The sequence below is a fragment of the Chroicocephalus ridibundus genome, chromosome 20 (assembly GCF_963924245.1).
Source record: "Chroicocephalus ridibundus chromosome 20, bChrRid1.1, whole genome shotgun sequence".
NCBI lineage: Eukaryota > Metazoa > Chordata > Aves > Charadriiformes > Laridae > Chroicocephalus > Chroicocephalus ridibundus.
In genome coordinates, this window is record NC_086303.1 from 2,123,649 (window position 1) to 2,150,465 (window position 26,817).

Consider the following 26,817-nt stretch of genomic DNA (forward strand, 5'->3'; position numbering starts at 1 on the left):
TGGTCTCAGACAAAGCAACTCCTCCAATGTGTTGTTATCCTCGGGGGAAAGGGGCGACCAAATCCCCCCGAAACGCTCCCCTTCCCCAGGGCAGAGCCACCGTAGTGACCAGGGGAGCACCTCCGGGGCTGCTCTTTTTGGCTGGGGGGGGGGGGGGGGCAGATTATAAAAAAGGGGATTTTTGCCTTTCCCCACAGCACCAGGGTGGGCAAAGCTGAACATCCCCCCCAACTTCTGCCAGAACTCACTGCTGGTTGGTTTTTTTTTTTTTTTTAATTGATTTGAATGCAAGACACCACCCCCTCGGAGAGGTATATGGGGAGGGGGGGAAGGCTGGCCCGGCACCCCAGCTTTGACGCGCAGCCTTGGTGACTCAAGCCTGCGTCAGGGGCTGCGTGTCCCTTCTTATTTATTTATTATTTTACATTTTTTTTTCTATTTTTTTTTTCCTCCCCCCCCTTCCCACCTTCTCTCCCGGAGTTACCTCCCCTCCGGCGAAGGGGAGAGCGGGGCCGGGCCGAACCCAGCGCGCATCCGCCGAGCGGCGGCGGCGGAGCGGGGAAGCGGCGGCGGGGAAGAAGGAAAAGCGTCCGCCCGGTTGGCAGCTACCGGTACCCGCAGCCACCGGTACCCGCTCAGCTTCTCCGCCGCGGGGTGCGGAGCCGGCTCCTCCTTTCCCGGTGGTTGCCCGGTTCCGCGTATCACCGGTAGCCGGCCCCGCCGCCGCCGCCCGGTTTCGGTGTCGGCGCCCCCCCCCGCCAGCAGCAGCGGGGCGGGGGGAACCTGGTCCGTTTCTAGCGGGAATTTGCTCCGTCTCCTGCCGGGATCTGGTCAGTTTCGCCCGGAACCTGGTCGATTTCTCCCGGGAACGGGGCGGTTTCACCCTCCTCCCCGGGGAGCCGCCGCGCCCAGGTAAGGCTTCTCCCCCCCCCCCCAGCCCCCTCCACTCCCGGGGGTCTCCCCCGGTGCTGCCCGCTTTGGTCGCCCCCTCCCCACCTCCGCTGTCGGGGCCTTTTGGGGGGAAGGTGCCTTTTGAGGGGGTGGGGGGTGATGGGGGGGGGACGGACACACACCTAAGTCTGGAGGCACCAGGCGTGGCCCTAAGGGTGGTGGCATCAGGGGCTCGGGAGGGGGGGGACACATTCAGAGACAGCGAATGGCTTCGGCCACCCTGAAGAGGCTGGGGGTAGCTGCCGAGGTGGGGGGGCCACTGGCCACCCGGCTTCAGGTTGGTGGGGGGCTCATCCCCTCCGAGGTGCTGCCCGAGGGTGGGTAGAAACGCAGCTTCCAGGTTGACCTTGACAATAACATTGGGAGAGGAGAAAGCATTGGGCTGCTATGAATATTTCCTTCCTGGCCCCCGAAGTGTTAGGGGAGGCGGGGGGGGGTATTTTCCCCTTCTTTTATTTTTATGCTGCTCCCTGAATGCGGATGGCTGGGTTTGAGGCAGAAAAATGGGGCTCGGGCTCCTGGTTTCGTGCAATTCTCAGTACGGGGTGTGGGCAGTCCTTATTCCCGTCTGTGCCGTTTATTGCCTTGCTGGATGTGCCCCAAGGTGCGTGTTTTGGACTGGCGGCATCACGGCCAGGTGCACGTTTGCGTCGCTCGAGGGGACGTGGGGCTTAGACCGGCTGAGAAATCCGGTCCCAGCCCTTTGTAAAGGACCCAGAAGGTGAAATCTTTCTGCCTCTCGGATCACGCCTCGCGTCTGAGGCACCTGAGGTTTGAATCCGTCAGGAGCTGATGCAACTATTTCTGGTCTCGGTAGGAAAAAAACCCGAAATGCCACGGCAGCGGAGCTATTCTCGGCAGGGCGTAGAGTTTCTTGCGAATATGTCTCTAGAGGTGTCGGGACTAGGTCAAGGAACCTGGATGGTGGTTTGACTGCAGCTCAGCTGCTTGGAAGGGAAAGAAAATGTGGGTCTGAGCTGTCCTCTGGGATAAATCGGAGACGGCTCCGCTGAAGTCAATAGGAATAAAAGGGTTTGGTTTAAATCTGGAGTGACTCCGCTGCTACTTCAGGCGTGCACAGAGCAGGGAATCTGGAGTGATACACGGAGCTGAGCCGGAGTCACGAGGATCGAATTTAGCCTAGCTCAGATGCTGACCTACGCGCATCCAGGCTGAACCGTTGCCTTGGGAGGAGCAGCTCTGATTTTACCCCATCCTGGGGCTGCATTCGGGCTTGTTTGTTTACAAACGTAGCAGCAGCTTCATGAATTACAATAGGGAGCTCGCAGAGGGATTCGGGTGCTGCCCGTTCTCTGCTTTTTACGGTAAAACCGGACCAGTTTGGGGTTCAGCCACTAACCTTCAGTGGGTGAGTTGAGAGGGATCACCGAGATCTAACTGGAAAAAGATCATCCGGTGAATCAAACGGAGCCCTGAAGGAATCATCTGACGGTTGGCTTCGATACGGTGTCACGCTACTGCAGCTGACGTATGTTTGCATGATGCTAAATGAGAGATGAAAGGAGACCAAATTCGATGAATCAATGGGCTCATACACTTTGTGACAAACCCAAGTGCCGAGGCTTCCCCTCCTCCGGTGCTGTTGTGTCTGTCTCATGACCCGTCAGCAAAACTGCCCTTGCCGAAGGTTTCTTGGTACCTACTGAAGAAAAGAGCGGCTCTAATGTCTCAACCTGCCACGGGGGCGTAAAAAACCCTGAGCTTGGGGGCGTTGGGAAACGCACCCACCCCTGGGGTGGCGGTGGCTGGGGTAGCCCCACCTCCGCTTGCCTTTATAGGAGCCGGGGGGGCGGGGGTTATTTATAACATCTGGGCGCTTTTGCTGGCGAAAGCCACTTTGGGTAGGTGTAAGACAGAAGCGGAGGCAGCTCTGATTCATCAGCCGACGTGAACCGCTCCTGTGTCACGATGCTAAAGCCGGGCCTGAGCGTTTGCACGGGAAGGACGCGGTACGGAGCATCTCCAGCTCCTCCGGCGGGGAAACGCTCCTGACCCCAGGAGCTGCTCTCAACCCCGCGCCCGGGGCTGGGGTCGAGGTTGGCGTTGGGGATCTCGGTTTCCAGCAAAGCTTCTTGCGGGTGCCCTTGTCCTCGGCCCCCCCCCCCCCCCCGCCACGCTCTCCCATCTGCTCGCTCCCACCCTGTCCAAAGTTTGTGCCTTTCTGCGCGTGGGTGGACGGGAGGGAGCGCGCCGGGATGCGGCTCGGCTGGTGGGACTGAGTCACGAGGGTCGTGTCCGCCGGGCGGTGAGAACCTGGCGCTAATTAGCAGGGATTCCTTAATGAAGGGGAGAGAGGGAGAAGCCCTAATGAACCCAGATGGCAAAAACCTTCCCGGTGAAGCCGGAGAGGATGAGCAGGGAGGAGCAAGCCCCGGCACTGAACGGATTTAAGATGGAGGCGTCTTGGACCGGCCTTGGCTTGTGGAAGGGAGGTTTGCATGGTGGAGGCTGCAGGAAGGTCCTCGGAGCGGGGCTGGGGCGGGCGGATCAGAGCCGCAATGCTTCTGCGTGGGGCAAAAGTCTCTTCTTGGGGCGTTGAAATGGAGTTTGGATGCTGCCGGGAGGGTCCTGCCCTTGGTTTCTCGTAAGGGTGGGATACCTCCCTAGGGTGGGATGCTTCCCAAAGGACCCGCTCAGCGAGGGCGACCCCTTTCCCAGCGGGAAGCAGCGGGTAGGGGCCCAGGGCTGTTTTTCCTCATGATTTGATCTCAAAGCCGGGATGCGCAGCCAGGGCTCCTTCCCTTTGCTGCTTGGCTTTGCAGCGTCCAGAGGGATGATGGGAGGGAGGCTCGTTCCTTCCCTCCGCCTCTCCTCCCCGGGCTCTCCGCTTCCTGGGTGACCTTGGATCCATCCCTTCCCCTCCCTGCTTCCGTCTCCCCATCTGCACCAAACCTCAGTGGAAGGTTTCCCTGACCCCGTGCGTGTCGGGGAGGGTGGGGAGCTACAAATTGATGCTCGGATCTTCCAGCCTGAAGCCAAGAGCGGCCTTCCACCTCTCCCGAAATCCCTCTGTGCCTCTGGCCCCGTCGCTCTTCCCTCCCTTCCCTGCTCTGTGACCTTGATGGGATGAGCCGAACCTTCCTGGGCCCGGAGAGCCGGACGCTTCACCAGGAGGAGCATCTTTCCCTTTTCCTTTAGGAGCTGCCGGGGATTTGCCTGGAAGCGCAGTGGTGATCCCAGCTGAAGGGAGAAGCGGTGGAGTGGGGAGGGACCAGCAGAGAGTCCCCGTGGTTTAAATGTTAATTTTGAATTCACCAAACCCCAGCCTGTGTTTTCTTCCTGCCTCAGTTTCCCCTTTATGGACCCAAACAGGGTACAAGTGTAGAATTTGGACACGGGAGGGGAGAAGTCTCCCCCTGTGCTTGTCCTTCAGACCCAGCGCACGTTTGCTGCTGGTGGCTGCTCTCCTCGGAGGCTGCTGTAAATCCCCGTCTCCTCCCCGCCTGCCTCCGCGCTCCCAGGCCCAGCTGAAAGCTTTGCTGACACGTTTCCAGCCTGCTTTATTGCTCCCCAGCCGCCTTCCCGAGAAAGCAAGGACGGGCCGAGGCGGGACACGTGGCTTGGAGCATCTGTCCTCCTCTGAACCATCCGTGATGCTGCTGGCAGGGCAGGGCTGGGCTGGGGGACGCGGTGCCCTCGGCTCCCGGCGGTCTTCACTCATCCCAAACAGCAGCTTTTCCCCAGCGGGTGTTTCCATCTCCAGCTGGGATCCATGGGAACCTCTGGGCAGGGATTAAATCCCCTGGGTGTCGCCCAGCAGGAGCTTCTCCAGCTCTGCCCCTTCCCCGGATGGGGTGAATCCAGCTTGCACCATGGCAAACCGTTGCCGTGCGTCTTCGACCCGCTGCAGTGGTGGCTCCTGAGCTGTCGGCGCAAAGGGATGTGGTGGTCAAGGCCACCTCTGTGCAGAGGGGACATGGGGGATTGTCCCCTTGGTGCTGGCAGGAGCCCTGGGCTCAGCCGGTGAGTCCGGGGTGGGAGCGGGGCCCAGGGGATGGCGGCTGCTCTGCACGGGGGCTGACGTCCTGCAAGGGGTGAGCCATGAAGGTACCCACCAGAGACCACGAAAGCGGGAAGCTCGTTCGAGGAGACGCCTAGGGACGGCGAGCGGTGGGAGATGCAGGAGGTAGGTTATCCCCAGGGACACCCCAGGATGTTTTCCCCGGAGTCTTCCCTTTGTAATGCTCCCTGGGATGTTGGTGGATGCTCTCAAATGGACTCCAGAGACACCGGCACCAACCCCACCACGAAGCGGTCCTTTTCCTGGTCCTGCTGTGGGAAAAGCCGTCGTCCCTCTCCAGGCGCCCGCGTGGGTGGCATCAACAGGGGTTTTACCTGGGCAAGGCGGTGGGTGCAGTGGCACCCCTTGGTCCAGCAGAGCCAGTGAGGTGATTAGAAGCCGTGGGCTCTGAAAGACCCTAATCTGTCTTCTCCAGAGGAAGGAAAAAATGCACATTTAAGAAAATTAAGGTCATGAGGGCTAAGTAAACAAGCTGAATCTCCATCTGTCAGTGACAAGGGTTTTCTATCTCTCTCCAGCCCAGAAAGCTCCTGGTTGTCAGCTGATCTGCCTCGTCTTTCTCGCGGGGTGGTTGTTATTTTTGGCAGATGAATTTTTGATTAAATTCCCTTTTCAATCAAAGAAATGCGTGGAAATACCTTTCTCGGATGGATTTGGACTGTGCTTTCTCATTTGAGGGGTGCGGACCTTCGGGCTGATGGAAAATGCCAGGGAAATTAATAGGGAGGGTCTGGTTGACCCCGCCGTTCCCTGGACTGGGTCCCCGTGTGGGTCGGTGGCTTTGGGCTGGCTCTGGCTGGGCTCATCTCACGGTACCTGCAGGGACGTGGGCGGCAAAGGTTGGGTACGTTCATGGCATCGCTGTCGGGACCAGTCCCCTCTCCTTCAGGATCTCGTCCGGGCAACACCCCCATCACCAGGCCGGGGCTGAGCCATCTGGGAGACAGCAGGAGCTCCCCAAACAAGCCATGGGGACACAGCGACAGAGCCATGCCGGGATCAAGATTGGGACCTCCACCATGGTTTTCCTCTGCTCTAGTTCAATTTGGGCGCATCTCCCATGGGGAGGAAGACTCGTACCTCTGCTCCTTCACCCTCATCTCATCCCGGTGCCTAGAAGGGCCTTGCCCCAACCCCAGGAGGGCAGTCAAAGATCAAACGATCCCCTTTTGATGCCCAGATCCTTTGGGAATGTCGCCGTCTTGAGCATCCCCCAAGGAGCTGAGAGCTTCTGGGCCTTTGGAGGTGCTTGAAGAAACCTGCTCTTCAAGTCAAGTCTTCAAGTCTTCAGCAGTGTCCTGCTGCCTCTCAGCTCCGAAGGATAACACTGGGCGGGGGGAGACCTAAACCGAGGAGGGGGAGAGACAGAGACGCGGAGAAAGATGCTGTGGGGTCTGTCCTGACCCCGTTGCGCTGCCCTGGCTCGACGCCACCTTCCCTGGAGCTGGGCATCTCCCAGGCTTTGCTCCAAGGGGTTGAGCTGCCCCAGGAGAGCAGTTTGGATCCCCTCACCACCCGGCACTGAATTTTGGGGGCTTGACCAGCAGGTTGTAGGTCTTCTAGGCTCTACCCCTAATATAAAGTGAGTCTTTAGCCCCCGGGGCTGAGTCCTCCTGAAGGTCTGAGTCACCCTGGCTCAGAAGGAGCTGAAGCGGCTGCTGAGAAGCCGGAGTGGCAAACAACTCATGGGTGATTCAACGAGGTCTGCACTAATCTATACGTGGCCTGAGCCAAAATCCATGGAAATCCCAGTGATTTTCTGGCTGCTGGATGAAGCCCTTCCCTACCCTCTGTGCCTGTCCCCATCCCGGCTGAGGATGCTCCAGCCCCGGGGCAGCCACGTGCCGGTAATTGCCACGATCGAGCCGTGAGCGGTTTACGTGAATGAGCCCTCGTTAGGAAATTAAACATTGCTGGGCCAGGCTTGAAAGAATAATTCAAACGGCTTCTCCGGAGGAGCCGGATCCAGGAAAGATGCGGAGCCGACATGGTTGCCTGGCAACGGATGCAGCCGAGGGCTGAAAATAGCTTTTCTAATAGGAACGGGGCCTGGCAAAGGGGGAACTTTCTTCAAGGGTGAAAAGACACCAAGGTGAGGGCAAGGGAGGGTGAGGTTTCCTGCTGCCGATGCTTTGCTTCCCTCCCACGCCGGGTCAGGACCTCAGCGCGCTGCTTGGGGGTGATGGGCTCTGCTGCCCGGGCTGAAACCGCTGCTGTGAAAAGGTTTGGGATTGTGAGCACAATTAGGTCAAAAAAAGATGGATGTTTGTCCAAAGGAAGGGAAAAGCTGGGGACGGCTCTGGAAAATCCCGGGAGAGTTTTCCTTCGGCTCGCCGGAGCGGGGACAGTGGGTGGTCCATCCTGCATCATCCATCCTGGTAGAGACCGGCCACCCGTGCCGAGGGTTGGCTGCCCCAAGGACTGCGCTGATGGGGCACGTTTGTGGAATGTCACCTGTGGGATGCCACCTGGGTCTCGTACGAGCTGTGAACTGAATGAGAAACCCCCCGGGATCGGGGTGAGATGATGCTATGGCCAGGCCGGGGTGGGAGAGGTCCCCAGGCACGGCACCATCACTCTTCCAGCGGCTGGTGACCAGCCTGGTGTCCTCTGGGAAGCAGGGATGGAGGGGAGAGAAAAGAAGCAAGTGTGGTCCATTGGGAGGGTCGTTTTTCCAAATTATGAGGTTTCTTGTGGGTTTTCTGTGTCTTCTCCCCAGTTGGTGAAGCTCCACAATCCCAGCTTGCGGGGAGCTGCCAGACAAACCCCAGTTCTCCCAGTATGGAGGGGAGGGACGTGGTGCTTTCCCAATTTGGGGAGCCCCAGCCTAGCCGAGCAGATTTCCCTGATGCTCCAAAGGTTTTTTTGGGTGGGGGTGGGGAGGGGCGAGCGTTGTGGGGCCGAGCCGGGTCACGGGCACCCCCTGAAATGCCTCCATGCAGGATCGCTCCCGCAGCCGGAGGAGTCCCCAGTATAAACACGCGGCCGCCTGTTTGCAAACGTGACCCACCGCACGCAGCCGCTCATCGCCGCGCTGGCGGTGGACCCACGGAGGGAGCGCGGTCCTCCCCGCCTGCGCCCATCCCGGCCCCTCACCTGTGGGATCCGGCGCCATGGGTTTCGGAAATGAGGTGCTGGGGGCAAACCGGGTGTAACCGCGGGAATGCCGTGGGACTGGTACGGCTCTCCCCGGCCAAGGCTGGCCCACGATGAAGGCCGGGGAGGTGGAGGGGCCGGGACGATTGATGGCTTTGCCTTGGCTTCCGCTGTTTCGCAGCCGTTATCTGTTGTAAAGCTGCCTGGGAAGATTTAGCTGCAGGCTCCCAGGCTTTTAAGTCACTCCCGATAACGTCCAGGGATGGAGGGGTAGCCCGGGCGTTTGTCACCGTCCCCGAGCGCTTTCGAGCTGTCGCGGGGCTGAGCCGAGGGGCCCCGGAGGGAGGGAGCGGGGCAGTGCGGGGCAGAGCCCCGGCCGGCGCTGGATGTGGTGTCAGCCCTCGTCAGCGCTTCTGGCCCCGGGAACGGGGTTGTTGGAAGATAAAAGAGGTGTCCCGGCGATGTGACCGGCTCCATCGCTTGTCACCATCCCCTGCAGCCCAGGGAATTTCCCTCCCATGGGTTGCGGGAGGTTCCTCTCCGTGAATGCTGAACCAGGGGGGTTGCTCCTGGTCCATCACTCATGGAGAAAGGGCGTCCCCCCCAGCCCAGAGGGTGGTCCCCAAGGCATGGGGTGACGGACACCCTTCTCCCCCTGGTGCTGCCGCTCCCGCCAGGACACCCTTGGGGTAAGGCAAAACCAACTCATCCTCTGTTGACCCCTTCCCCGCCCAGGTCCCGCTGATGAAGAGGAGGTGAGGCCCCAGCTGTAGCTCACACGGGTGCCGTTCCCTGCGGGACACTCATCTTCTCCCCTCTTCCCGTTCCATCCCCCCGCTCCCAACTCGGGGGCCCCACGGAGCCGTCCCGATGCCGAAGAACAGCAAAGTGACGCAGCGGGAGCACAGCAGCGAGCATGTCACCGAGTCGGTGGCCGACTTGCTGGCCCACGAAGAACCCGTGGACTACAAACGGAGCGTCCTCAACGTGACGGGGGAGACCTGGGACAAGCAGAAGGATGGAGAGGAGGAGCTGGATGCGGAGAACCGGCCGGCATGGAACAGCAAGCTGCAGTACATCCTGGCTCAAATCGGCTACTCCGTGGGGCTGGGCAACGTCTGGCGCTTCCCTTACCTCTGCCAGAAGAACGGAGGAGGTGAGAGATGGGGCAGGGATGGGGTCAGCCCTTTGGGAAGGGGGTACGGCCCAATCCTGCCTCGCTGCACGTCGGGGTGTGGATCCTGGGGGGCAGAACGGGGGTTATTTGGGCTCCGAAGGTGGGAAGGGGCAGCCAGGAGTTGCTCACCGCTGCGCGTGCAACGGTGCCGAGGTGCAGGAACCTCCAGGATGGCCTTTTCCTAAAGGGTGTCCTCCTGCCGGCTCCAAAGGCAAGGCAGGTCCCAGGCTGGGAGCCAGGATTTCTCACTGCAGCCCCCAATTCCTGGTGGGGCAATTTGGAAACTAGGGGTTAAAAAAAATGAGAGTGTCTCCTGCCATTTCCCTAAGTCCTGAAGCTGCTGTTGTGTAGGTTCCCCCCGTCTTCCCGTCCCACCCCACACCCCCTCCTTGGGATTCCAGGAGCGGCCCAGAGGGCCAGGTCTCTTCCAGCTGTGCTGAGACCGGACACCCTTCGTGACACCGATGAGAGGGCGGGTTGCTCGTCATTGATCCCAACCCAGCACCTCTCCCCGCATCACTGACCTTGGCAGCGACGGGCAGCAGCCCCCGCCGAGCGGCACTGAACGAAGCCGGGCTCAGCCCGGCTTTTCCCTCTCCCCCCTCGCAGCGCTCGCCGTGTTCCCGCTGCCGCATCCCTCGCCGTGCCCCCGGCCCCGGAGCTGGCAAACCTGCAGCGCTCTCAATAATTAAAACATCTCCGGTGTCATCTTCGCGATGAGTCATTCTCTCAAACGAGAGACCTGTGCAGTCAGCACTTCCCACCCCGGGGGCTGCTCGCACCCCCGTCGCCTTCCCGGCTGGGATGGAGCACGCTGCGGCCGGCTCCTGCATCCCAGCATCTCCCCAGCCGCCGGCACGCTTAGCTCCCGGTGTCCCAGTTTGGGCTGCAGGGCAGGCTTGGTTTCAGGGCAGCGCAGCTTCGCATTCGCGACGTCGCGAAGCCAAGGGGATGTCTCGACGCGGTCGAGGTGCCGGAGCATCCGCAGGCGTTGCGGGGCTCGGCGCGGCTGCGTTAGCTGCGGTGCGTGCGCCGCTGCGCCTCCGCGTGGGATGCGGCAGGGAGGGTCGTAGGTGGCCCCAAGGAGGTCGGAGACGGAGCCTGGGGGAAATTGAGGGCCGGGATAGATCGATACGGCCCTGCTGGGTTCATTACACGGCTCTCCGCATCCAGCCTCTGACTTCCAAGCAGGTTTTCCCAATTTAATGAGATCGGGAACCAGCCCAGACCCAGAGGCTGGGGATCCAGAGTCCCGCTTCTCTCACTGCACTTAACCCAGCTGTGCCTCAGTTTCCCCACAGGCACAGCAGCCGATAACTGACCATAATTAGTGCAATCAGCGAAACATTCTCAGTCTGTTCTGAGGTCTCTGCTGTCCCGGGTGTTTGTGGGGCTTTGCCCTTGGCTGTCTCAGGTGCTGGATAACGGGAGGAGCCGTGTGTGTTCCCAGGCTGGGATTCATCCTGGTGTATCCAGCAAATCCGGGGCTGAATTTATTGTCTGTGTGTGTGGAGCGTTAAGCAAGTGTTTTTAGACAAAAGAAAAGATGGGATGTGAAGTGGGGATGGGGAATTGAACCTCCAACAGCCCTGAGACCCGCTGCAGCGGAGGAGACGGGCGCGCTGGGTTTGAACCTGGCAGCTCGGCCCCATCCTGCGGTGGGACACGGGGCGCTGAGCCAGGCAGGGACTGGGACAAGCAGCTGGTTTTAGGAGCAACTTGCTGTTGTGTGACATCTTCCTGCAGCAGGTCTCAGAAAAAGGCTTTACAAGCCGCCCCAACCATTGCGCCCATTTTACAGATGGGGAAACTGAGGCACGGGGCTGGGACCTGGCTTGAGCAGCAGGTTGCTGAGCTTTCCTGCACTCTTTCTGTTGGCCAAGTGGCGTCATCTCCCCTGTCCCGTGGGGTAGACACTGATTTTCTACCTTTTGTTCTCACCGCGTTTAACCTGCTTGACCCCAGCTGGGGTTCCCACCGGGCCGTGAGGCTGGTGCCAGACGGACGGATGCGGGAGCCGGGGAGTGATGGACAGACCACTTCTGGGTGTGCTGAGCAGCCCCGGGCCGTGGTGGCGGAGGCTGCTGCTTCTTTCTCTCCTGCTCCCCAAGCGGGCATCTGCGGGGGGAGAACGGCTGCGTGCTGGTAGCAAGATGGGACGGAGCCAAATTTCCAGGACCCGGTGTGCCGGCAGCTGGCGCGGGCTGGCAGCGCTGCCCGACGCGCTTCCATACCGGCGCTGCCGGCGATGATTGCACGGGCACGAGCTGGTGCCCGTCTTTCTAGAGATGGCGGGAAGAAAATCTCCACTATTGGACAAATTTGCATCCGAATCTGTCCGTCTGTCTCACCCCCGTCCGTCCGCAGGTCGAGGCGTGGATGGCCCAGGAGGGCGTTGCAGGGGTGGGATGCTCGTGGTCCTTCCCGAATTGCGGCGAGCTCCAGCTCTCTGCCTCTCCTTCCGTCCTCCTAATCACCCTGGGCCGCTGCGCTTTAATTAATCTCCCCCCCCCCCGCCCCCCCCCGCTGCGTTTCTAACCCATCGATCCCCAACCTGCTGCCAGGGCGCTTGTCTCAGGACGCGACGGCCGGCCGAACGGTTTCGCAGCGCCGCTGCTCGGGGCAGCATCGGCTCCCCAGGTCCTGCCCGGGGGCCAGGGGGGTGCTGGCTGTCACCCGGCTGTAAATCCGGCTGGGAATTTGCCCAACGCAACCAGGGTCCGGCGTTTGCCTTTGGCTCGCCTGCCGTTCCGCGGGAGCGAGCCGCGTACTCCCAAACCCATTCCTCATCCCCTGGCAGGAGGTTGGAGTAATTCCTCAGCCGGGCGCTGCAGCGTGAGTCATGGCATCCTTTACGGTCATTCGGTTATGCTTCAGGAGCTGCTAATTTCTCTCCGGCCTCCTCAATTAGGCAGAGATTAACCGCCTTTCGAATCCGAGCGGTTTCTCCCCCTACCAGAGGACCTCTCTCTCCGCGCCGGGGATGCGGGGGTCCGTGGGGGGAGCGTGTGGGCACAAGGGGGGCTCGGCTGGGCTCGGACACGCGTGCGCAGGCAGGACCGGGGTGAGCCGGGGGCGGGGGGGGGGTGGGTGGGCTTCTGCGTGTCTGAGACGTCCCTCATGGTTGGCTTATGGTTTGGTTTGAGAAACCCACGGCAATTTATTGTGGTTTAGGCAATTATTCTATCGCCCGATGAGCCCTCCCCACCCGGGAAGGGGAATCAGGGGAAAAACCAAGGAAAGCCAAGGGTTGAAATACAAACAGATTTAATAGAATCATGGAATAGGATCACAGAATTTCCTAGGTTGGAAGGGACGTTTCAGATCATCTAGTCCAACCGTCAATGGAATAACACTAGATAATTAACATTAATAATACTGAAGAGCCAGTATTAATCCCGATACCAATATAAAATATACCAGGATTATACCCAGCCCGTTCCATCGGCAGGAGCCGTGCGCTCCCCGCAGGGACAGCCAACGCGGGACCCTGCGAGCGCTGCGGCTTCGGGAGGAAGGGAAGGGCTCCGGGCTCCGGCACCGGGGCGAGGAGTGCTCAGGATGGCAGCCATCAGGGAGGAGAGAGAGGGAACTCCTCAGCAAACTTTCGAATTTCTATTTCATGGGATGAAATAACCCCGTCGGCAGCTTGGGTCGAGTGCCCGGGTCTCGCTCCTCCTCATCCCCGCACCTGGTGAGCCCGAAAACACTGAGACCTTGAAACCCGCGCCCCAGAGCTGGCTGTAAAGCGAATATTTTCACCAATTCAGACGCCAGAGTCTTCTAAAAGTGCAGGACGATCAGTCCTGTGTCGCTCAGACCAGGCCGGGAGGTGTCCCCTTGCGCCTAGGGCGATGCGCCTGTATGGATGCAGCGTCTCTTTAGGTGTGGTGGCGTCTGTCCCACGTGTACTCGCGGTGGCAGGGGATGTGGCACCCTTCCCTTCCACGCGCCTGCGTTTGCTCCTCTCCGTGACTGTCTTCTCTGCTCCCCACGCACTGACCTGCATCCCCAAACCCGTTGCAAACGAACCGATGGACCAGGCGGAGCCTGTCCCAGCTCTGCCCTGCCTCGCCATCCCTCCTCGGCTGCACGAGAGCAGGCAGAGATGGGTCCATCATGAGCTTTCTCTCCCCCTTCCAGGTGCCTACCTGGTCCCCTACCTGGTCCTGCTCATCATCATCGGGCTCCCCCTCTTCTTCCTGGAGCTGGCGGTGGGGCAGCGGATCCGCCGGGGCAGCATCGGCGTCTGGAATTACATCTGTCCTCGCCTGGGGGGCATCGGCTATGCCAGCTGCCTCGTGAGTGCCCCCGTGGGTCCCCTCGGTCCCCACCTCGGGGTGTGCGGGGGTGGCCTGGAAGCGAACCTCGAGGGGCACCATGCGGAGGTTTGAGCGGTCCAGGGGTGTTTTTCCAGCTCCACTCACGGGTCTAAGGCTGGGTGGGAATGGGCCCATCCCATGATCCCAGCAGCTCTGCTTCCCCCCCGGTCCCTGCCCAGTGGGGGGTGTGTTGGGGACAGTGTCACTGCCCTGTGATTTAGTACCGTGTCCTCCTCCCTCCCCCCAGGTCTGTTTTTTTGTCGGTCTCTATTACAACGTCATCATCGGCTGGAGCATCTTTTACTTCTTTAAGTCCTTCCAGTACCCTCTTCCCTGGAGCGAGTGCCCCATCGTGAAAAATGGCTCGGTGGCCGGTAAGGGACGGTGGCGCCGGGGGGAGGCTCAGCTGGGAGGGAGCAATTCCCAGGGAAGGGGTGGCTGAGGGATACTGGGGTCCCCCAACATCTGTAGCTATCACAGGTGGGGGACACCGGAGGTTGAGGTGTCTCCTGAGGCGTTGGGTCCTCTCCGCTCCAGCTGCCTCGATCGTATGGAGATGTCTCCCTTGGGTTGGACGAGTCTCTCCCATGCTGTCTCCTTGAGGTCTGTCCCCACTGGTGGGATTTGATGCCAGTTTGGGGATCCAGAGCTTGGGTCTCCAGGCTGTCTCGGTGCTCAGGGCCAGGATCTGACCCGGGACCATGGAGGGAAGCAGCGAGAGCCAGGCAGGGCTCAGCTGGCTGCTCCGTCAGTGCCCGACTGAGACACTGATGGAGCTAGGTTCTCAGCTCCTGATGGAGCTGAGGTTCTCAGTAGCATCTGAGAACCTCCTTGGGATACTCTGGGAGGTTTTATAGCAAATGCAAATGTCGCTCCCCGTATTTAACCTCTTATTTTCACCTGACAACGTCTTTATATCCTGTCTCTTCTTTTTCCTGCTGAAAATGAGCCCCATTAATTCCTGTCTCGGAGTTCCCAGGGGTGCCTGGCTGGCTCTGTCAGGTCTTTGACATAAATTGATGTTCATCCCCTAAGAGATGGCGGGTGACTCTCCCCCAGCCCCCTCATGCTCTCCTGCCTCTGCTCACTTGCAGTTGTGGAGACCGAATGCGAGAGGAGCTCGGCCACCACCTACTTCTGGTACCGGGAGACCCTAGACATTTCCAACTCCATCTCGGAGAGCGGGGGGCTCAACTGGAAGATGACCTTGTGTCTGCTGGTGGCCTGGAGCCTTGTTGGCTTGGCCATGATCAAAGGCATCCAGTCCTCTGGGAAGGTGGGTATTGGTGAGCCTGCCTGGGGTCTGTCCTCGAGGCAGAAACCTCCTGCCTGGACCACGCTCTCCTGCCCTGATCTGGGGTGGCTGGAGGATGCTGCGTCCCCTGGGATGCTCACGCCGGCTCCAGAATTGGAGCCATCTCTGGAGGGATCCAGAATAAGATCAAAAGAGAGGGCGTAGGGAAGAGGTTTAGTCCAACCGACACCTGCAGCCGGGGCTCAGCCGCATCGAGCTAGCCAAATCACCTGCATTCGGGGGCCATCAACTCTCCGATACCCCGATGCACACCATCTCGATGGATGCTCGTAGGATGCAGGGGCAAGAGCCGAGCCCTCCTTCGCTGGGACTCTGCACAGGAGAAGGAGGGCAGGGAGGAACGGAAAGCCTTGGGAGAGGGATGCCGTTAGCTCACAGAGGCCGTTGACATTTCAAGCAAGGCTGTGTAAGCGGCGGGGTCAGCTGCAGGGAAGGGTCTGGTCTCCTGGGACACGTGAACATCTCAGCAGGTCTCCCCTGCCCAGGATGAAGTCCCATCTACATCTGCTCGTTGGGGCGCTGGAAACGTGCCCCATGGCAGGAACCAGCTGAGGCCACCCGCAGCCCCCGGGGCAGATGCTGGGGGAAGGCGATGGGGTGGGGGGGTGCAGAGCTGTCCTTCCCTGGGGCTCCCCGGGTGCCAGCAGTTTGTGTTTCAGGGATTTTCCGAGCCAACGCCGGCGTCTTCGCGTTCAGCAGCCCCAGCAGATTTTTGTCTCTTAAGCGTGTCCAGGCACTTTGCAAATCCACCCGAGCTTCAGCACTCGTAGCGTCCTGCGCTGCCTGAGGAGCAGACGGCGTTTTGGGGAGGGTAACCCCCAACGAGAACCCCTGGGGTGCTGTCCTTGGGTGGGGTTTGGGTGGGGGGGTGGCTGAGCTCGGCAGACAGTAAGTGCGATCGTGCCCGCGTTGGATCCCTCTTGCTCTAGGTGATGTACTTCAGCTCGCTCTTCCCCTACGTGGTGCTGGTTTGCTTCTTGGTGCGGGGGCTTCTCCTGCGCGGGGCGGTGGATGGGATCATGCACATGTTCACACCCAAGGTGAGAGTCACCGAAGCCCAACCAGGTTCTCCTCCCGGCTGGTCGTGCCTTATTTTCCCTTATGGTCCCCACCCCAAAAACCAGAGTATCAACCCCAAACTGCTTTGGAACTCCCGATACATCATCAGGATGTGCCAGTAGCACCCTAAATATGGGGTGTGGCCAGGACCACCAGAAGTCTCACAAACTCCTCGCCCTGGAGCTGCTTTGAGCCTTAGCATCACCCCCGTCACCTTTAGGTGCCCAGACACCAGGGTGGGGGACTGGGGGTGCCCAAGGAGATCTATTTAAAGACTTCATGGGAAGATGCTGGCTGGCAGCGAAACCTCCGCTGGTGGTATGCATCCATTAATTAACCAGCTAATTAATTAATTAGGCAGAGATGTAGATGAATCAGCTCAGCCGACGAGGCTGTTAGAGGATATTAATTATGATCTCTTGATGAACGGCGCTTGGAGGCCTCCAGCCCGCAGCTCTGGCTCACAGGAGAGGGGGGTGCGGTGGGGGGGACGGGAGGTTAAACAGACCCGCCAGCCGAGACGTTTGATTTCAAGTGCTCCAGGTGCTCCAGAGGCAGGAGATGGCCAGGGCAGGATGGAGACCCACCACTGGGTGGCACATGGGTGGGAGGACGGGCACACCAGCTCCCCGGGGCAGCTGGGTGGTCCACTGGGAAGCTGTAGGGCTCTGCACTGGGAGGTTGGGCACCCAGCTTCAGCTCTGGGGCAGATGGAGCACCCAGGGACACGGTCAGGTCAAACCTTTGCCTGCCCTTCTCCATGCCTCAGTTTCCCCCTCTGTGGGAAAGAGAAAAAGGACCTACGAGTGCTGGGTAATGCAAGACTGATCGTGGTAGATCAAAGCATGCCCATGGCTGCTCCAAAACCAGCCCAGGTTGTAGGCACAGCAGCCTTTTAATTTAGCTCTGGCTCCACCGGGATGAGTTGTGGCGCCACCTAACTATGTCTTCCTTCCAAGCTGGACAAGATGCTGGACCCCCAGGTGTGGCGAGAGGCAGCTACGCAGGTTTTCTTCGCCTTGGGCCTGGGCTTCGGGGGAGTCATTGCCTTCTCCAGCTACAACAAGCAGGACAACAACTGCCACTTTGATGCCACGCTTGTCTCCTTCATCAACTTCTTCACGTCCGTCCTGGCCACCCTGGTTGTGTTTGCTGTGCTGGGCTTCAAGGCCAACATCATGAATGAGAAATGCGTGGTGGAGTAAGACTTGCTTTTTCTCTGTTTGGGGTGGGCAGGTCTTTGCTGCTGATGATTGTGGTGGGTCTGGAGGCAATGGAGTAAGCGCTCTGGAGCTGAGTGATCCTGTGTTTTGGTGGACCCGAGTTCCTGATGGTCAAGACCTGGATCTCCAGAGATGTCTCATTGTAGCTGAGGGAGCTGGGTATTCAGCTCCTCCAGCGTAAAATCCAGCCCTAGGGTGGTCTCTTAGTCTGCAAATTGAGGGTAAATCCAACATTTCTAGTTGGGTTTCCCCCAGTTTCCACTCATTGTAGGGTCCACTCGTCTGCAAGGTTAAAGGAGCTTCTGTGCTGTACCCTAGAAGCAGCTGGAGGAAGGGGAATTTGTGCACCCGGTGTTGTCTTTAGACAGTGAGCTGAATCCATACGAGCCCTGGCCATGCAGTGTGGGGTCCCAGAGCAGGAGAGAAGCCACAGCAGCATGTGGCTGAGAAGGCGGCACAGAGAACCCATTCTCTCGTGGTCCCCCATCTGCGTCCTCTGGCATGTGGCCTGATGCAATGTTGACTTACACCTTGGGAAATGGCAAAGAGGTCCTCTAATGGGGTAACGTGACCCAGGGAGGTTCACCCTGCCTGGTGCAAAGGGCTTCCATGGTCAGGGCCCATCTTCCACCCTGGAAGGAAGGGGACATCTCTGGGTGACCAGGCTCTGCTCTCCCGTAGGAACGCTGAGAAGATCTTGGGCTACCTGAACACCAACGTGCTGAGCCATGACCTCATCCCACCCCACGTGAACTTCTCCCACCTCACAGCCAAGGACTACAATGAGATGTACAGGGTGATCATGACAGTGAAAGAGGGGCACTTCAAAGAGCTGGGCTTGGATGCCTGCCTGTTGGAGGATGAACTCAACAAGGTACCTGGTGGCACTCCTAGTAGGACGGGGAGGTCACCTACCGCATTGCCTCTCCCTGTGACTTGTGTCACACCTGGCACGTGGATCTGGAAAAACTATTTTTAGAGACCCTCCAGGGAGAGGGATTGCCTGTCCGTGTGGTCTTCCCCAGCACACAGTGGTCCTTTCTGGGGTGGGAGAAAGGTTTCGCCATAGCAAGTCTAGCAGGGTCATCACCGCTTCCAAGCTGGGGTACCAGACGGGATTTCTCTTTCCTTGAAGAGAGGTTTAGTGTGACAGGAGAGACCTGAGGCATCCAGGGGCTTGTAGGACGTGTCCCTGATGTGTTTCTCCTCACCTTTTGGTCTTCTCTCCCCCTGCACAGTCAGTGCAAGGAACTGGCCTGGCCTTCATTGCCTTCACAGAAGCCATGACCCACTTCCCAGCCTCACCGTTTTGGTCCGTCATGTTCTTCCTGATGCTGATAAACCTGGGGCTGGGGAGCATGATCGGGACCATGTCAGGCATCACTACGCCCATCATCGACACCTTCAAGGTGCGGAAGGAGGTGTTCACAGGTGAGGTCTTTTCTCCTGCAACCTCCTGGGGAAGGGGTGGAGGGTCCCCATTCCCCTGGGGAGTCACTCCAGAAGAGTGTGGACATAGCGGACGTGTACTGGGCCTTGTTAATGCAGGGAATGGACCTTGTGGTGGAAGCCTTGGTTCCCCTTGGGGTGCTCTGCTGACCATGCCTGTTTGCTCCCCGCAGTTGGTTGCTGCATCTTTGCCTTCGTGGTGGGACTGATCTTTGTGCAGCGCTCTGGGAATTATTTTGTCACCATGTTTGATGATTATTCAGCCACGCTGCCACTCACGGTGGTGGTCATCCTGGAGAACATTGCTGTTGCTTGGATTTATGGCACCAAGAAGTAAGGCCTTTGTAGAACAAAAAGAGTAACTGTGCTTTAACGTCTGGCTAAAAAAACCCTCCTCCTTCCAGCTCTTTTCCATGACTTTTTCCCCAGGAGGCCAGCTCTGATGGAGCAAATGCCCCAGGGGCAGCTACCTTATAGAGGCAGGAACTCAGTTCACCTTGATCCTCTTGCCCTGCCCTAGGTGTAACCCAGCCCCAGGAGTAGGTCCTTCTAGTGGGTATCCTCTGTTGGTTATAGTGCTCCGTCACTTGTGGTTGCCCTTTTGTCCGAGGTTTCCAGGTCCTTCTGGAAGGGAACCTTCCCCCCAGTGCCTGTTCTTGTTGTTCGTAAGTTGGCCACACGAAAGGAGGCTCTGGCTAATGCTCAAATGGCCTTTTCCTTAGGAGGTTCCCAACCAGTCCTACAGGCTCGAGGGACACCAAGATGCTTGCCTGGGTCAGCTGGGTGGTTCTTCAGTCCCTACCTTGAGCATAACTTACAATGGGGGCTCCTGGGAGGGAGTTTCTCGTTTGAAGGTGGGGAATGGCATGGTTCCATCTCTTCTTCTCGGCAGGTTCATGCAGGAGTTGACGGAAATGCTGGGTTTCCGGCCCTATCAGTTCTACTACTACACCTGGAAGTACGTCTCTCCCATCTGCATGGCCGTGCTCATGACCGCCAGCATCATCCAGCTGGGAGTCAGCCCCCCGGGCTACAGTGCGTGGATCAGAGAGGAGGTGAGCACAGCTCCCTTCCCCACCGCCACCTCCACCCCAGGTCCAGGCTGAGCAGGGGGCGGCTGAGAGCTGCGGACCACTCTGCTCTTCCCAGTCCCGCTCGTTTCTCCTCCCCGCTCCTGCTGGGAGATGTCCTGCCTGTGGCCGCTCGTCCTCTGCAGGCAATCAGGTTTGTCCACGCTGCCCAGAAGTCTCCAGCCAGCTCCGACCATGGGCTGAAGTTGGAGCTTGGATTTTGATTTGCTTTCACAGCTACATGCTGCGTGCAGGACCGTGTCCTTTTCCTTGATTTGAACCCACCTTCCGATAGCTTCATGCCAGCCTGAGGATGAAGTCTGGCAGGAGGCAGCAGGAATTGTCCAATTGCCCAGCACTTAGGAGACGTTGTACCTGATGCGTCACCTTTGGTGTAACAGCCCCTTGACGCTAATATCTCTCTCTTCCAGGCTGCAGAAAAGTTCCTTTTTTACCCAACTTGGGCCATGGCTATTCTCATCTCTCTGATCATCCTGGCATCCCTCCCACTGCCTCTGGTCTTCATCCTCCGCCAGTTCCACCTTGTGTCGGACGGCTCCAACGCCCTCTCCGTCACCTACAAGAAGGGCCGGATGATGAAGGACATCTCCAATTTGGAAGACAACGATGAGACCCGCTTCATCCTGAGCAAGGTGCCCAGTGAGACCCCATCCCCCATGCCCACGCACCGTTCCTACCTGGGTCCCGGGAGCAACTCCCCCATGGAAATGAGCACTGCCCCCAACGGACGATACGGGAGCGGGTACCTACTGGCCAGCACCCCTGAATCCGAACTGTGATGGTTGCCTGCCCACCACCCCCACCGGGAGAGGAAGTCACTGGGGAGTGGATCCTGGCTGTCCAGGCAACAGGAAAATTAATTCACGAAGAAGAAAACCCCTCTTAAAATCGTAACCAAAAGCAGTCATTTCTAAGGTGACATCAGGAAGAAGGGACTAAGGGAGGGGCAGGACTCCTCCGACAACCCTCATCTGAAAGGCAGGATCCCCCGGGCTCGCCTTCGGGGAAGGGAGGAGGAACAAGAGACGCTGCCATATCTTCCCAAGAGTTGTTCTCATGCAGCTCCAATCTGAAGCAAAGAATCTCTCGTTTCTAAGGAGCTGATGGTTGGAAAAAGGACCTGGCGTCAGGTGGAAAGCCAACCACGCTTCCTCCTGTAACCCGGCGCTCTTCCCTCCCAGCCTGTCATCCTTTAGCGGGGAGGAGTCATGGCCTTATTCCAACGAGCACAATTAACCATCGATGTTCATAGCACAAAAGGGTGCCGTTGTTGTCACCATCGTTGTTGTTGTCGTTATCTCCTGTAGGTTTTTATAGCTGTGGACACACTCAAATAACCCCAAAATTTTGACCAGGGTTGGCAGGGAGCAGCGCGGGGCTGGCTGAGATGTTGCAATGTGTGAGACGGTGGATGGTGGATCCTTGGTGTCTGTTTTGTTACCACCAGCATGGGGATGGCGTCTGTGGGTTGTTCTGAGACACGGAGATGTCACGTCCATGGGACGATGTGGTCAGCATGCTCGGTGGTTGGGCAGTTACGGTGCTGAGTGGCAGAAGAACCTCTGAAGTGCGGGTGGTTTGGATGTGTGAGCGTGCGTGTGGGGTCTGGGTAGGGTTTCCATGATGGGGGTCAGGAGCGCTCTCCCGGGGTTACTGCTGACACGTGGGATGCTCTGCTGAACCAAAATCCCTGGTGTGGTGATCGTCTCCTCTTGCCACTCTCTTTAGATGTCCCAGAGGGACAAGCAGAGAAGCTGTGGGGCGTCCAGGCCCATCACAGTCCTGGTTTAGCTCTCAGGAAACCACCCCCTGACTTACCTCCCTTGCACCCACCAGCTGAGGTGAGCTGGGCAGTGATTATCTCTGGACATACGTCCTCATTTCTCCTAGCTGCGAGCCAGGGGGTCTGCATTGCCTCCCGTTACGTCTCCACAGGGGCTCACCAGCCTTCGGATGGGGGTAACCAGCTCTTGGGGACAGCAGGGCTCTGCTGAGCAGCGGTTATTGGGAGTCAGTGCCAGGTCCTGGTGTCCCCGCTAGCTCTCGATCCAGGCTGGTGAGCCCTTGTTAGAGCGCAGGGCCCTCTCTCGTCCCCATCCACGTTATCAGGGGACCAGATTAATGTGCCCTTATGTTGTTTCTCCCCGCGCCGTCTAGGAAAGGTTGGGATCTCCCAGCCCAGAGTCTCTCCCACTGGGACTCGGGGTCGTTTCCCTGAATCCTACTCGCAGCTGAGCATTTGTGTCAAGATTTCCGGTATTATGGGGCATCTTCCTCCTTTCCTTATGGGGACGTGGGAGCAGCGACCTGCTTGCCCCCTCTCATCACGTTTTTATGGCCTCCAAAAGCTGAGGGAGCTCTTCATCCTTGGTCCTGCTGGGCTTAGATCGTGTGTGATGGTATTTCGAGCCAGTCTGAAGGCCAGGTTTGTGGATGCTTGCCCACAAAGCTCTTCTCTCCTCCGCTTTCCTATCAAGGGGGTTTCTTCCACCTTGATTCTCCTTTTGGCTGGGAGGCGAAGGCAGAAAGTACCCGGTCCGTTCGCCACGTCCTTGACTTCTCTCAGCATCCCTGAGTCCAGGAGATCCCCTGCCATGACGTTTCTCTTGTGGGTTGTGATCCTTTATAGTCCTTCTCCCATGGGCTTGCCTGGTGACCTGGAGACACTTCCTGGCCAATTAGCTCAGGCCCTTCGTTAACCATTTTTCTGGGAGGAAAAATGAAGGCATGGACTGAACCAAAGCAGCTCAGTGTTTGTTGGCTCTGAGAAGCACCAGCCCCGTGTGGTCGGGACCAGCCACGCTCTTGCCTCTCCTCCAGCGATCCCCCCCTTCACCATCCTCTTCCTCCTTCCCCTGCCCACGCGGAGGGACGTGGAAATATCCCCGCCACGTCGTCCCTGAATGGGAGAAGCACAAACCCCGGGGCATTTCCCCGCCGTTAGGCAAGGCGTTCCCTTCCCACCTCTTACTTCTCCCGCTGCCCCCAATTTCCTCCACCCGACCAGCAAAACAGAGCATGAGCCAAATCGTTGCCCAACGTCCCCTTCCCGATGCCCCTGAGCCCGGGGGGCCGGATTCCCACCGTAACTCCCATGGAGTTACCAGAGCAGGACACTTTCCATGGCCAAATTGCTCGGTCCCATCCGCTTCCGTGGGGTGCTGCTCCCCAAACCCTGGGGGGGTGGAGGGGAAGGATCTGGCCCTCCGTCTCTCCCATCACCATTCCCAAACCAGCCAGGGAGGCGTTTGCTTGCCTCCCCTCTTCTTGCAGCGTCAATAAGAGGCAAAGTCACTAAGAAGGTAACAAAAAAAAAAAAAAGCTATATTATATATATATAAAATATATACAGAGAGAGGAGATGGAATAATAACCTAGAGGTTCTCTATTTCTATTGTATATTTATCCTGTAAATGTCACTGTAAATGCTGTTAAATGACAAAACGTATTCCAAAGTGGCCCGTGACCTATTTTCATTCCCAGTGCTGTACAGATCAATTCTCATTGTATATCGGGACGTATTTTTACCTTTTTATTTCTCGTGCGTGGTGGGCGGCTGTCGTCCCCCCGTCCCCCCCCCACCCCCAGCCTCCCCCCGAGCCTCAGGGTGTCCAGCTCCCCTGGGGATCCAGCAGAGGAAGAGGAGGAGGAGGAGGGACGACGCCTTTACTTTTATCTGTGGAAATACTGTATTTCTTTCGTGGCATTTGCTCGGTGTTAGACACAGGGTGTTGGGGTGCGTGTGTGTGCGTGCGTGTGTGTTTGGGGGGGGGGTGGGGGTGGGGAGGGCGTGTTAAATTGTTAAGTGCTCCGTGTCGTCGCCGTGTGAGCGTGCGCGTGTTCGTCCGTAGATGCCGTGCGTGGGGGCGGGTGGGTGCGTGCGTGCGGGCGGGCGGATGCGTTTTGTTCAGGATTCACTTTTCTCGCCGGATTCGGTCACTTTTGGGAGCCTGCGCTGGGGTTTTCTCCTGCTCGCCGGGGCAGGTTCTCCCTCCACGCACCTTCTCGGCCTCCCGGGCTGCGGATGGGGCCAACCCCCGGTGGCTTTTTGGCCCTATAAATCACTTTTTTCCCCCTCTTTTTTTTTTTTTTTTTTTTTTCCCCCTCTTAGCGGAGGCACAGGGAATAGCTGCTAGTTGTGAGCACAGGCACTTTTCAGTTTTCCTCCGGGCGGTAGGAGGGGAGAAGGAGAGGGGGAACCGCTGCCACTATTCCTGTCCCCCGCCACCAGCTCCCCGCTGGGTTCCCAGCTCTATCCTGCTGCTGGGAGCAGGATGGTGTCCCTGGCTGGGGGACGAGGAGGCTCTGGGTGGATCAGGAGGGGTCAAACCCCTGTCCCCTCGCTGGGGACAGAGCTGGGGAGGGGGTCGGTGGGTCTGGTGAGGGGAGGGTGGCTGGCGCCGAGGGCAGAAAGGAGCTTGGCAGGAGGGTGCCCAGCTCCTCAGGGTGATGCTGCGGGTTCAAGGGTGCGTGTCGTCCCCGTTGGGCTGGAGCTGGGATGTTCCATCCCGGAGCATCGGGCTCCGCAGCCGGTGCTGCAGGCGGGGGCTGGATCTGCCCTTGACCTTGGTGCAAAGCAGAAGGGATGGCCGGATCTGCTGATACTCTGCTGATTTGCACCTTCCCCGGGTGTCCTTTGGCCCTTTCCCCTTGATCCCTCCAAAACACCTCCTGCTTCACCTCCTGCCCCCCTGCCCAGACCCCGGCAGGTGACATTAAACCCCAGCAGCTCCCACTGCCTCCCTCTTGTCCCCCGTCCTTCCCCCAGCCCGGGTCTCGCTGGCAGGAGCCGGGGGGCAGAGCCGGGCGGCCTCGGTGGCCATGGGGGGACACAGCGCAGCCCAGGCAGCGTGCAGGATGCGGCCGCTTCCCCTGCGGGCAAGCACAGCGCTGGCAAAACCCTCCTGTACAGGTAAAAGCACAGATCTCGTAGTAACTCGTCCCATGTATCCTCGTAACCGGTGTATTTACCACGCGTGCCGTGCCGGCCGGACTCCTCGGCAGTCGAGAGAAACCCTCTAACAGCTGTAACGGAGTCCCATTAAAAGCCTCTTCTTACCAAATCTCTTCTCGCCAAGTCTCTTCTCTGCCTCCCTTCCCTTTACTCGGGGTTCGGGGTTGTCTCTGGGGTTTGGGGTTGCAGACAGCCGGAGCTGGTGGCACCCACGGGCACCGATGTTTCTGTCCTTCCCCGTCCCGTCCCATCACCACCGTCGTCCTTCTGTCTCCCCTCACCCTCTCATTCCCTTCCTCCATCCACCATCAGCCCCTGCAAGAGGTTCGCTGGGGGCCTGGCTGCCCGCAGGTGCTTCAGGAGCGTCGTGGAGATGATCTTCCATCCTGGACCAGTTCGACCAGTAGACACCGACTTTACACGGTGTATGGACTGGTAAGATGCAGCGTCTGCGCCTCTGCGCAATGCCCTGCTAACGTTGCTGGTGGCTTATCCTGAGCATTGCGGGTACTGGGAGCCTGGAGGCCAGCACTGGGGGTACTGGGAGCCTGGAGACCCTCTCTGGAGATTTCCAGCAGCCCCAGATGACTCCAGCTGCGGGTATTAGCTCAGCAGCGGGCCCGGTGGGGAGCGGGGTTGTGGCTTCCCTTCCTTCCTGGCTTTTCTAGCTCGCTTGGCTTCTCCAGCGCCGATCCATCCCCAGGAAGCATGAGGAAGGGGGAAAGGAAAACAGGATGGATGGGACCAGACGAGACCCGCCAGCTTGGGGGATGCCATTGGGGCACCGCTTGGCCATGAATGAACTCGTCCCCCTGCGGTGGCGGCTTTTCTGAGCAGCTCTGCACCGTCTGGAGATGTTGGTGTAGGATGTGGAAGAACATCTGCGACTGGGGCTGGAGGAGCAGCACTGCCCACGCTGGAGGCAGGAGGTGGCACAAGGGTTACCTCTGCCCAAAGTCCCTCCAGGACCTGGCTCGAGGGCAGGGGGGGGCGGTGGTGGAACATCCCCCAGGGGCAATGGCCAGGACAATGGGACACGTAAGGCGGCTCTGACCCCAGCAGGGACGGAGGTGCTTCTCCTCATCCTCAGTGAGGGGGATGCAGGATTTTGGGAACATCACCCACCGAGCCCGGCTCGGGGTGACACCCAGGGATCTGCGGTACCCACATGTGGTGCTCACTGCTGTGATGAGCTGCCTGGCCTCAGCTTACCCCGGTGCCGAGCGGCTCTGGGCTTGGGAAGAGGCTCAGACCCCGAATCCAGGGAGAGGACACGTGTCCCCGCTGCCGGACTGTGGCAAGGACAAGGTGCTGGCAGGCTGCTGTGAGCCCAGCTTGCCCCCAGGCCACCCCCAAGTGCAGAGGGGCCTTTTCCTCCCCCCAAAACCAGCAAAACCCCCAGGCAGCAGCAGCAGCAGCATCAGACGCATCTTTGGGACTGCAGGTGTCGCACGGGGCCGGGCGAGCTGCTGGCCTGGAAAAGCCCCGGGTCAGGAGGCTGAGAAAGGGGCAGGATTCGGCTCCATCTGCCCCACAGGGGGCTGAGAGTGGGTCTGGGATGTAGGGGGCAGAAAACCTCCCAGCTCCGGGGCCAGGGGCTCCCTGCAAAACAAACTGAAAAGGCTGATTCTGGCTCTTGTGGGGCTAGAAAAAAGACGCAGAGAAAGAACCCAGATGTAAAATTAAAGCCAAACGCGTGCTTTAAAAAAAAATAATCTTGAATTTCCAATGCCAGTGAGGCAGGGAGCCTTCGGAGCCTGGTGGGAGGCAGAGGCTGGTGCTGTCAGATGGGGGCGGGGGGTGGTTTTTGGGTGTCCCACCTCAAATCCGCTCTGGATTGGGGTGCACCGTGGAGCTGCTAACAGCAGCATCTTGCTGGGGTTCCCCGAGCGCCTCAGAAAGAAAACCAGAGAGCAGTTATCCCGGCTCCTAAAGACGGGGAAACCGAGGCACAGCACCGGCTCAGGAACCGCTCCTGGTCCTTCCAAAGGCAGACGATCACCACCGCCGTCCCCGCTCCAGCCCAGCCTCCTCCCGCTCCTAAATTGCTTTTATGGAGCAAAATTGCATCAGCGATGCCGTGGATGGAGCCAGATTCTCCCCTGGACTCAGACACCCTCCGCCGCTTGGTTGGTTTT

The 26,817-nt window shown here is 59.0% G+C and overlaps 1 protein-coding gene across 1 annotated transcript; it reads left to right on the forward strand.

The window, feature by feature from the left end:
• The first annotated feature begins 569 nt into the window (after window positions 1–569).
• SLC6A17 (solute carrier family 6 member 17) lies at window positions 570–23,289 on the forward strand. Its single transcript, XM_063356380.1, has 12 exons — window positions 570–912; window positions 8,825–9,245; window positions 13,410–13,567; window positions 13,836–13,962; window positions 14,683–14,864; window positions 15,833–15,943; window positions 16,922–17,163; window positions 17,867–18,059; window positions 18,424–18,616; window positions 18,808–18,967; window positions 19,527–19,689; window positions 20,136–23,289. The coding sequence occupies exons 2-12, from the start codon at window positions 8,960–8,962 to the stop codon at window positions 20,502–20,504; spliced, it is 2,184 nt and encodes a 727-aa protein (XP_063212450.1). The 5' UTR covers window positions 570–912; window positions 8,825–8,959; the 3' UTR covers window positions 20,505–23,289.
• Window positions 23,290–26,817: the final 3,528 nt, after the last annotated feature.